The sequence below is a fragment of the Humulus lupulus genome, chromosome 4, assembly GCF_963169125.1.
Source record: "Humulus lupulus chromosome 4, drHumLupu1.1, whole genome shotgun sequence".
NCBI classification, from domain to species: domain Eukaryota; kingdom Viridiplantae; phylum Streptophyta; class Magnoliopsida; order Rosales; family Cannabaceae; genus Humulus; species Humulus lupulus.
In genome coordinates this window covers 231828053-231839870 of record NC_084796.1, presented here as the reverse complement: position 1 = coordinate 231839870, position 11818 = coordinate 231828053, and the positions used below count along the sequence as shown (strand labels likewise).

Sequence of the window (11818 nt, the reverse complement as noted above, 5' to 3'; positions counted from 1 at the left end):
AGTTATCAATCAAATTTCAAACAAATAGAAATAAATGCTTTTAATTACATAATATCCCATGACAATCGAGATTTATGATCAGATGACAACAAATCCCCTAGATGCAGGGATTTTAAAACGGTAACCGTATTCACACTAGATTATCGACCTCGAACATATAACTTACATACGTACGAGATCGATCAATCATCACGAGCTCGCTACATTGGTTTGCCTCGGCCTTAGCAAGTAATTTTATGGAGATCATCCTCTCCGAGCTTGCAATGCCCAAGCTCGAACCTTCTTGACTGATACTAGATCGCCAACAAGAATAAACCAGGAAATTTATACAAGTGTTGAATGCTTGTAATTGTAGCTTCGAGCTTGACTTGTAACCTCGGAACACCTTCGAGACCGCGCGTAATTCCGAGTTCACTGATTCTAACGTCGTCATTTTAATACTTGAGTGAAACTGTCAAACCTAATTCACATAAATGCTGACGACTTGCTTATTTCAATATTACACTTTACGAGCCTGCCTTTCGAGATCATAATTTCTATTCTCGAAATTTGGGTGTAACAATTATAAATACACATGTAATTTAATTTTCTAAACAAAATTTCAAATATTTCATAATTAATTTTTATATAATTTATTTTAATTTGTGTATGAAAAATCTACATTATAAGAAAATAAAATTAACATTGAAATTGATTAAAGATACAAAAGATAATTAAAATATTACAAGCTTACATTCTAATATTAAAATCAAACACACCAAACATAACGCAGAAAACAACAACATATATATAGTCATAATATTGAACTATAAAATTCATTAATTGACCACTTGTAGGATGAATATACTATCAAAAAATTAGTTTAATTTAATTAATATTTCAAGGGTGTGTTATGTTTTAGAGTTAATTGAATGTATTTTATTTTAGTTGTGTAATATTTAAATAGGAAAATGTCATATGTTATTATAATTTGTCAAGTTTTAATATTATGAAATAAGTTTCATGTAATTAATAATAACATTTTTTACTTAATGGATTAAATAAATAAATAAATAAATAATATAATAATAAAAAGAATATTTTATTTATTAAAAAATAATATAGTAATAAAGAATATGCTTTTCGGTATAATTTTTGGTGCTGTAGTTAGAATGAAAAAAAATATGGTGTAAGATTTTTTAGTTTTGGTATTAGTGCAACACTATATATATATAGGTGCACTCTTAATGGTTACTACCCATGGATAGTTACTTTAATATTAACCATTGGATTAAGATCAATAGTTCATATTTATAGTTGTTAAGTAATATTTCTAAAAATAAATTTTGATTTTTCAAATTTTTGGAAGGTTTAACTGATGGAAAAAAGTGTATTTATTATGAAAATATAATATTGTAAACTTTTCATTTTTCAAATATATGTCAATTTTTAAATATAGCTAGTGTCTCTCATTGATTTGACACAACATTAATTATGGGAAAAGAAAAATTACTAAATTCGAAATTAATATAGGAAAAATAATATTTACTTGTTAGTGACTTGCTATACCAAGTCACTATGTTATCAAATTATCATAATTGTTAGTATCCATCTGTGGGTAGTTACCAAAGTCTTCCATATATATATATATATGCGTTAAAGATGCACTTGATACATACTATACATATAATACTCCAACTGGTGGTTATATATAACCCACTTTTCATGAATGTAATAACCATTTTAAACTTCTACAAAGACAGCAACTTTGTACCTTACTGTAATATATTTTTCAGTTTTCTAACCTATTAATAGTTTTCAGCATGATTTTTTTATAAGCGTGTATATTGTAGTTATTTAGAGCATTCTGTAATTGTTAGAAATTCATAATAATTTACAGTATCAAAAACATATTATATGTGACTAATTTTTTAATTATGAGTAGAAAATAATACGTTTCAACCTAGTTTTCGATATTGTAAGCTATTAAAAAAATTTTAAAAATTTGGAGATGCTTTAAACAACCACCATGATATATATGGTCATTAAACTACTCACATGTTCACATGTGGATAACACTAGAGGCCGAAAGAGCTCTGTATGAGAAGTAGCCAACCGTAAGTACTATTACTTAATATAATATATCAAGAATTGAGTCCACAAGAATTGTATAAAAATAAAATGTGCATACATATAAATTCCTTTCTTATATATGAATCGAAGTCAGACCAGCGTTGTAGCCGGAGGTGACGACGACGACTAGGGATCGAAGCGACGTCGTTTTATGGTGAGATATGGACGTGGCTAAGCTTGACATGCAGAAGAAGAAGCAGCTAAAGGAGAACATACTAAAGCTAGTTGAAAAAGATAACGAGAGTTTCCTTCGGAGACTCAGGGACAGAACTAATAGGTTTTGTACTTTTGTCTTATGTTCCTCTACTTTTTTTCCTATATATATAAAACGTTTGTTGCTGATTTTGGTTTATGAACTATTATAGGGTGGGAATTGAGATTCCAAAGATTGAAGTTAGGTATGAAGATTTATCAGTTGAAGGAGATGCCCATGTTGGGAGCAGAGCTCTTCCAACTCTACTTAATGCTACCTTAAACACCATAGAGGTATCAAAAGCTGGAATTGGCTACTAAGAAAGCAGAGAAATTTTAAGGAATATATAATTATTATGTTACTATTTATTGCATCCTTCTATTTGAGAAACTTTTCTTTTTTATGTAACAAAACAGAAGTTGTGATTGTATGCATTTTGTTATATATGCTCTTTCAAAAAAATGATAGTGATCATATATTCTTTATTTTATAAGGCATCCATAATGACCAAGAAAAAAATTGTTTTGATCTCTATTTTGTTGTGTCTTCTGGTGTGTAGGGTGTACTAGGATTGGTTCATATAGCACCGTCGAAGAAGAGAAAACTTCAGATACTCAAAGATATCAGTGGAATCATCAAACCCTCTAGGTGTAAATCTTTACAAATCTATGTATATACGATCTATCTACAATTCCCTGGTTTTGATAGTTGTGTCGTTTTTCACTTCAACACTACTTTTTTTGTGTCGTTTATTGCTTGCAATGATGATTTGTAGGATGACTCTACTTCTGGGACCTCCAGGTGCTGGAAAAACAACCTTGTTGCAGGCAGTTGCAGGGAAACTTGATCAGAATTTAAGGGTATGTTTGGTTTTTCCTATAAGTATCATCATTCATAATTTTTAATCTGTTTTTTAGTTACTACATAGTTTTGTATCTTAATCAGGTATCTGGGAAAGTGACCTACTGTGGACATGAATTCAATGAATTTGTTCCACAAAGAACATGTGCTTACATTAGTCAACATGATCTTCACTTTGGAGAGATGACAGTAAGAGAGACATTCGATTTTTCAGGGAGATTTTTAGGTGTTGGTTCAAGGTATGAAATATTAGAACAACTTTCCAAAAGGGAAAAAGAAGCAGGAATTGAGCCAGATATTGAGATTGACACATTCATGAAGGCCACAGCTGTATCAGGCCAAGAGACTAGTTTAATTACAGATTATGTTCTCAAGGCTAGTCTTATCTAAATCTAATATCGATTACATCTTTCGTATGGTTTACTTAGAAACTTTTCTTACAAGAATATTTATCGAAACAGATTCTTGGATTGGAGATTTGTGCTGATACCATAGTTGGTGATGTAATGAGAAGAGGTATTTCTGGTGGTCAGAAAAAGCGAGTGACAATAGGTAAGTCAACTGACCAAAAACTTATCTGTTTAGAAGAAGTTAAGGAGTATAAATGTCTTAGCTAATAGTGTTATGAACTGATCACAGGAGAGATGCTGGTAGGTCCAGCCAGGGTTTTAGTAATGGATGAAATTTCAACAGGACTAGACAGTGCCACCACTTATCAAATATGCAACTACATGAGACAAATGGTTCATATTTCATATTTAACAACAGTCATCTCTCTTCTACAGCCAGCACCAGAGACATATGAGCTTTTTGATGATATCATATTACTTTCAGAAGGTCAAGTTGTGTACCAAGGTCCGAGAGAGAATGTACTAGAGTTTTTCGAGTACATGGGATTCAAATGCCCGAACAGAAAAGGAGTTGCTGATTTTCTCCAAGAAGTAACTTCCAAGAAAGATCAAGAGCAGTACTGGTTCAAAACTGACCAACCTTACATATTCATTTCGGTTTCTGAGTTCTCAAACTCCTTCAAGTCTTTCCACATAGGAAAGCAACTCTCAGATGATCTTAAGGTCCCATATGACAAGTCTAAAGCCCCAAAAACTGAATTAACAAGAGACAAGTACGGAATATCAAACTGGGAACTTTTCAAAGCTTGTTTTTCAAGAGAATGGTTGTTAATGAAGCATAACTATTTTGTGTATGCATTCAAGATTGCGCAGATAACAATCACATCAATAATTGCTTTGACCGTTTTCTTTAGGACAGAAATGCCAGTTGGTACTTTACAAGATGGAGGAAAATTTCTTGGAGCTCTCTATTTTAGTCTACTTAATGTAATGTTTAATGGGTTGGTGGAGATGGCTATGACTGTTATGAGGCTTCCTGTCTTTTATAAACAGAGGGATTTCTTGTTTTACCCCGCTTGGGCCTTCGCCTTGCCTATTTTAGTCTTGAGGATTCCTCTGTCATTTGTAGAGACAGCAGTTTGGATCATTCTAACATACTACACAATAGGATATGCTCCAGATGCTAGCAGGTAAACAAGTCGGTCTAGTAATTTAGAGTCAATTCTCTAGATTTGATATCATGTTAAATTAATAACTCTTTTATTGTTTGAAAACTGATACATTTTGTTGCTTCAGATTTTTCAAACAGTTCTTGGTACTCTTTGCCATACATCAGACAGCCTTATCGCTCTTTCGCCTAGTTGCTTCAATTGGAAGAACTCATATTGTTTCAAATACATTGGGAATTTTCATATTTTTAATTCTTGTGATTCTAGGAGGGATTGTCATTGACAAAAGTTAGTCACATAAAACTCTATTTTAGCTGAGTTATCCTTGTGTTTAAGCTATAGTTTTTTTCTAACATTTTATCGCTTGTATTCATAACATTTTGGGCTCTAACAATTTTCTCTTTTTTTATGTTAAAGATGACCTTGAGCCATGGATATCATGGGGCTACTATATTTCTAGTATAACTTATGGACTAAATGCCATAGTTATGAATGAATTTCTTGATGAAAGATGGAGTGTGGTAAGTTCTAAACATCGATGGCACTTTTGTTATCATCCATTGCTTTTGTGAAATTCGATAAAGTATAGATTTCGTTGCATAGCTTAAAATTGAAGATTTAACAACTCATCTAACTGACATGTTCATATGAATTAGGCTTCTAATTTTGTTCTTATAATTTGTTATAGCCAAATCAAGATCCCAGGATTAATGAGCCCACAGTTGGGAAAGCCCTCCTCAAGGCCAGAGGCATCCCTACAGAAGAATATGAATTTTGGATTTGCATTGGAGCACTTTTTACATTTTCTCTTCTTTTCAACATCTTAGTAATTGCAGCTTTGACTTATCTGAATCGTAAGTTATTTTTAAGCACTTTTTTCTAACTAAAGGTTTCACATTGCCGTAGTGATTTGCAAAGTTAACAAAACCTTTTACAATATATCAGCTCTAGGAGATTCTAAAGCTGTTGTTCCAAATGAAGAAAGTGAGAAAAGAAAAATGAAGCCATTTCATATAGGTTTGAGTTTTTCCTTTACTTCGTATCATGTTTTTGTAGCTACATTGCTCATTATATCTATAGTAGTTCAACTAAATGAAACAGTGAAAATAATGAGATTTTGTACACCTTTTAGTTGATAATATGGCAGAGAACGGTTCTTTGAAAGCTGTTAGTTCTAACATAGATGCAGCAAAAAGAGGAATGATTTTGCCTTTCCAACCCCTTTCAATTGCATTTAACCATGTCAACTACTTTGTTGACATGCCTGCTGTAAGTAAATTCATTACATTAATTACATTGTTCATATTCACGCATAAGTTTTTCTTGAAACAAAGATTTATTTACATATTTTGTCTATCTTATCAGGAAATGAAGAGAAAAAAATATGAAGGAGACCGTCTTCAGCTGTTACGAGATGTTAGTGGTGCTTTTAGACCGGGGATACTAACAGCAATAGTTGGCGTCAGTGGTGCTGGAAAGACCACTCTTATGGATGTCTTAGCAGGAAGAAAGACAGAAGGATACATTGAAGGAAGCATCAGCATTTCCGGCTATCCAAAGAACCAATCAACGTTTGCTCGAATCAGCGGTTATTGTGAACAAAATGACATTCATTCTCCAAATGTAACAATCTATGAATCTCTACTCTATTCGGCATGGCTTCGCCTTTCTTCGAATGTCAATATAGAAACAAGAAAGGTATAGGCTTATAGTCACTCGTTACTTCACTATTCAATATTTTGAATCATGCTAAGTATGATAATATTACCTCTAAATTGATCACATACAGATGTTTGTTGATGAAATTATGGAATTGGTGGAGCTTAATCCAATAAGAGATGCTTTAGTTGGCCTTCCAGGCATAAATGGTCTTTCAACAGAACAAAGGAAAAGGCTAACAATAGCTGTTGAATTGGTTGCTAATCCATCCATCATCTTCATGGATGAGCCAACATCTGGTCTTGATGCCAGAGCAGCCGCCATTGTCATGCGAACGGTGAGAAACACTGTGGACACAGGTAGAACTGTTGTTTGTACAATTCATCAGCCAAGCATAGACATTTTTGAAGCTTTTGATGAGGTATAAAATGGCTCAATTATTTGTTTAATTTAATGTTCTGTTTTCGTTTTTATGCATCTCTGGATGCGATTTTCAATTTATTTTTGTTGTTGTTGCAGTTACTATTAATGAAACTAGGAGGACAAGTGATTTATGCTGGACCACTTGGTCGCCATTCTCACAAGCTCATTAAATTTTTTGAAGTGAGTATTATCTTAATACTGAAGAAATTGAAATTTTTTCTTTTTTTTTTTTAATATTGAAAAATAGACTAATTAATAACTAATCTATAACAGGCTATTCCAGAGATTCCCAAGATTAAGGATGGTTATAATCCTGCTACATGGATGCTTGAGATCACTGACCCTTTGTTTGAGGCTCAAATTAATGTTAATTTTGCTGAAATCTATGCTGAATCCTCACTTTACCAGTAAGTTTGACTTGGTTTTGAAGTACCTATAAAAATCTTTTTTTTTTCTTACTAGAATTGATTTATGTGACATCACTTAAACTGTTTAGTATATTTGTTGAAAGAAACAAAGTCACAATTAGTGAAACCTTTTTTTCTTTACTTATTAACTTCTCTTAAAAAAAAAGTTGACAAGATTAAAAAGAAATCATTGTTTTCCCTTGTTAAGGTTTTGTTTTTCATCTCAAGATTCTTGTGTTTTCTCTTGACTCACTTTTAGAAAAAACCAAGAGCTTATCAAAGAGCTTAGTACTCCGGCACCGAGCTCTGAGGACCTTCACTTCCCTACCAAATACTCACAACCATTCCTTGTTCAATGCAAAGCTTGTTTTTGGAAACAAAACTGGTCTTATTGGAGAAATCCTGAATACAATGCAATCCGGTTCTTTAGTACCACAGTCATTGGTGCTATATTTGGTATTATGTTTTGGAACAAGGGACAACAAATGTAAGGTTTTTTAGTCATTTGTTTGTTATGTTTAACAACTTCAAAAAAGTATTAAACAACAACAAATCTCATAACAGGACCAAACAACAAGATGTGGTAAATATTTTGGGAGGCATGTTTCTTGCTGTGCTTTTTCTTGGAGGTAACAATGCTAGTGCAGTGCAGCCTATAGTTTTTATTGAAAGAACAGTTTCCTACCGCGAAAGAGCTGCCGGAATGTATTCACCTGTGCCTTATGCATTTGCTCAGGTAAATTTTGAAAGTTCCCTCTTTATTGTAACAAAGTAAAACTGTTCCAAACTATTAAGAGATTTGCTTCATTCTAAATTAGTATCTTGTTTATGGTTATAGTGAATATATAGCCAAAATTCCAAAAATATATATAAGAAAATAGTTGTAGGGGTGTTAAGTAGATATATACTTTCTGCTGACATATTCTATCTAATATGCATTAAGTGTGAATTTTAGATTTTACATCTAATCCAATCAACATTATAATTCTAAATCTGCAAAATTACTAATTGAATTAATTACTTTTACCTATTCTATTTTAAGAAAATTCTTAAACTGTAAATCTTGACATTTTCTCATCAAATTTATCTAAAACTCAAATTTCACATTTTTTGAAAGAAAAACAATAATATTTATGTGGGGACAGAGATGAACTCTTCCAAGCACATGCAACATGAAGAATACACAGACAAAATAAAATACAAATAACACACTGTTTTATTTGGTTTGGATCAATGTGATCCTCCATCCAAGGCAGAGACAGAGTTCCCTAGTTCAGGTCATTATGTAGCACAAGATTATACCTTCAATCTCAACTAGTTGCACCAAAGACTTGAAACATCCTGTTAGAGCGGCCAATCAGTGTCTAGGCTCCCTTGAGACATGCGATTTGAATTTAGATGCATTTCACCCTACCAAAACACCCTTTTTCTTTGAGTTATTTAGCCATTTTTTCACTTTTTTTTTTTCACAAACTACATCATTAAATTTGTTTTCCTCCATGAAAATAAAGCCATCAATACATTATATAACAAATAAGTTATACATTATTCTAAATTGTTAAAAAAAATTTACTTATTTGGTGACAAAACTCTATTCACTTTTCTTTCTTTCTTTCTTGGCAGGTAGCCATAGAGACAATCTACACGGCAATACAATCTTTTGTTTTCTCAATTATTCTCTTCTTTGTGCTACGTTTCGAATGTACCGTAGGAAAGTTCATGTGGTTTTACTACTACATGACAATGTTCTTCACCTATTTCACCATGTGTGGAATGATGGTGACTGCATTGACTCCAGGGATTGAGGTTGCTGCCATTGTCATATCCTTCTTCTTGAGTTTCTGGAACTTGTTTGCTGGATTTTTCCTTTCTAGAATGGTATGTGTATATATGAATACTTGAGTTGAACTTAGACGGATTTATTTGAATCTAAACCTTTACTATTTTTCTGATGTTGCAGCAAATTCCTATATGGTGGAGGTGGTATTATTGGGCTTCTCCAGTAGCTTGGACAGTGTATGGCTTAGTAACCTCTCAATTGGGTGATAAAGATATTGAGATTGAGGTCTATGGATTTAGTAACAGTATTCCACTGAAGATGTATCTTAAGGAAAGTTTGGGCTTTGACTATGACTTTCTTCAAATTGTTGCCGTTGTTCATCTAGCTTGGGTTTTACTCTTTTTCTTTGTATTTGCTTATGCCATCAAGTATCTCAATTTCCAGAAAAGATAGTTAAACTATACTATTGCAGTAGACCAAGTTCTCGTTACAACAATACAATCGAGATACTTGAGTTTTTTTCCTTCCCAACATAATTGGTCAGGTTGAATAATACAATCTTGATCCTTAGTGAATGGTCAAAATATGTATCTTATACCTTGCCCTAATTAATATAATATAATGCTATGTTTTTAGGAAAAGTTGTGTGGTATTTTAAAACAAAATTATTTCTAATTATAAGAAAGTTTTATTTCTTGGTGTTTGTAAATTCATTTTGAAGACCAAGCTCAAGCTAATCTTGAAGAGTCATAATAGGCAATGGCATTTATATCTGAATATATACGAATGTGGTTGAATATATATGGTGACATGGAATAATAATGTCTCAACATTCAAATATGTTAAAGTTACATCATTGGCATGATTTAAAAAGTGGTTGTTTTGACATGTTGTATCGAGTAATGAATGTTGTGTCATTTGCTCACTTTTATGATTTATCCCATGAGTTTAGAGAAATTGTTAAGTCCTAAATTGGTATATTTTTAAAATTGACAATTTATGTCAAAAGTGATTAATCTTATTTGGTTCTCAATCCTAGTAAAACTAATGAATTAGATTAAGGTTTCTCTGTCTTGTATCATTTGCGTTTTTATTATCTATAAATTGTATCATGTGACTAATAAAATACATGCACGTTTCATTTATTATATCTAATTAATAAAATAGTTTTTACTCATTTTTTAAATAAATATCTTGGTTGCCTTCCATGGAAAAGATTTTGGGTAAATGCACACAAAAGGAAACTTTGTTTCCTTATTTGTTTCATGAAAATCACGTCCAGAGCTTTGAGGATAACATCCTTGTGTGATTCGATTAGCTGGTTATTAAAACAAGATAGCTCGATTATTTAATTTCTATTCTATATTTGTTTTATTCCTTTATTATTTTCACTCAAAAAATAATATAATTAATTTATGACCAATTTTATTCTTTACTTTATTCTGCATATCAATCTCGGTTATCGCAAGAATAAAATGGTGGAATGAACTTGGACACAATCGTGTAATAGGTTCGTCTTCAACCCAGAAAGAAGTAATGTCTTACTTGTTACAGTTGATTTTCACAGGTGACCAATTCATTCCTAAATTAAGTGAGGTATTTTCTTTTGATCTCTATTGTGCACGATGTCCACCCTTAGCTGGTCGATTTTGTAACGCCCCAACTCTGGGGACTGTTACGGTGCACATGGCAAACAGTGCTAAACTCGCTAATCGAGTCATTTAGCCATAAACGTGTAACTAAGTATGATTAGCGGTTTAGGGATTAAAAATTTCGGTTAAGATTTAACGTTTCACTAGAACGTTTACTGTATACATTGGGATCCCAAAAATATAATTTAAAGGTCTATTACAAGAAAATATTTACAACCAGCCGATCTAAGCGGAAAAACAGGGTTCAGCCCTGGTTCCTTTCCTTCAAACCTCGGCCGTGGCGGTCGAGCAGCTGCATATGTACACATCGTCACCTAAGCTCTCCAACTCAAGGAAGGTCCAGCTTTCTTTTGCCTTTACCTGCATCACATAGCACCCGTGAGCCGAAGCCCAGCAAGAAAACTCAATATTCTCATTAACAATCATATTATGATATCAAATCATATTTGGCATGCTTAGCAAACATAATTCTATACAAACATGCAAATAAGTTCAAACAATGCTGGGGTATCCAGGATAAGAAATCATGCCCTTCTGATTGGATGATTATCAAGTCAATCCTAATCAGGTGAGTGATTTAACACTTGAGGTTCTGGTAAACTATACTGAGTGATCGACAAGCAAGTCACTACGGGGCTCAGCACCCAAAGCCATGCATATGATGATCAAAATGATCATACAGAGCTTGTAGCTCTGAACAGATGAGTGAATATCACTTTGAGGTTCTGTTAACCATACTAAGTGACTGACAAGCAAGTCACTGTGGGGCTTGGTGCCCATAGCCATGTAACAAAATCGTTACATGGGCTTTCCTGCAATGACTCTAATCAGATGAGTGACTGATGGGTAAGTCACACAAGCGCTTTTAGTTTTCATCAAACTTGAGGTCGGTCCGGCATTAATGCTCTTGTTGAGTCATCTAATGCAGAATATCGATTAGATCTAATCTTTTATCGGCCCAGCGTTCATGACGCTTATGCCGTTACTGGCTCCCAGGTCGGTAACACACGACCAATGCCAAATCTGAGTGATCAGGGCCATGCACAAGTAAGCAATGCTATCAACATATATCATATGTCTAATATCCAAATACAGGGCATTCAGCATGCTTACTTAACAATTACTAGCACAATGAAAATCATGCATACACACAGAGGCTCAAGCTCTAAACAATCTCATATTCAATATTCATGGCATGCCCTAATCACATGT

The 11818-nt window shown here is 33.0% G+C and overlaps 1 protein-coding gene across 1 annotated transcript; it reads left to right on the top strand.

The window, feature by feature from the left end:
- Nucleotides 1-2119: 2119 nt before the first annotated feature.
- Nucleotides 2120-9595, top strand: LOC133831303 (pleiotropic drug resistance protein 2-like). Its single transcript, XM_062261551.1, has 20 exons — nucleotides 2120-2389; nucleotides 2478-2598; nucleotides 2865-2953; nucleotides 3081-3165; nucleotides 3251-3541; nucleotides 3628-3718; nucleotides 3806-4706; nucleotides 4813-4973; nucleotides 5103-5206; nucleotides 5374-5539; nucleotides 5631-5702; nucleotides 5818-5954; nucleotides 6051-6383; nucleotides 6475-6765; nucleotides 6864-6947; nucleotides 7041-7174; nucleotides 7434-7661; nucleotides 7739-7910; nucleotides 8798-9052; nucleotides 9135-9595. Exons 1-20 carry the CDS (start codon nucleotides 2274-2276, stop codon nucleotides 9405-9407), a joined length of 4104 nt encoding a protein of 1367 aa, XP_062117535.1. The 5' UTR covers nucleotides 2120-2273; the 3' UTR covers nucleotides 9408-9595.
- Nucleotides 9596-11818: the final 2223 nt, after the last annotated feature.

Bases quoted from the DNA above. Each gene is read 5' to 3' on its own strand.
- LOC133831303 (XM_062261551.1), top strand. From the start codon at position 2,274: ATGGACGTGGCTAAGCTTGACATGCAGAAGAAGAAGCAGCTAAAGGAG. The intron at 3,719-3,805 runs GTAAGTCAACTG...AACTGATCACAG, and splicing joins GAAAAAGCGAGTGACAATAG to GAGAGATGCTGGTAGGTCCA. The intron at 5,540-5,630 runs GTAAGTTATTTT...ACAATATATCAG, and splicing joins AGCTTTGACTTATCTGAATC to CTCTAGGAGATTCTAAAGCT.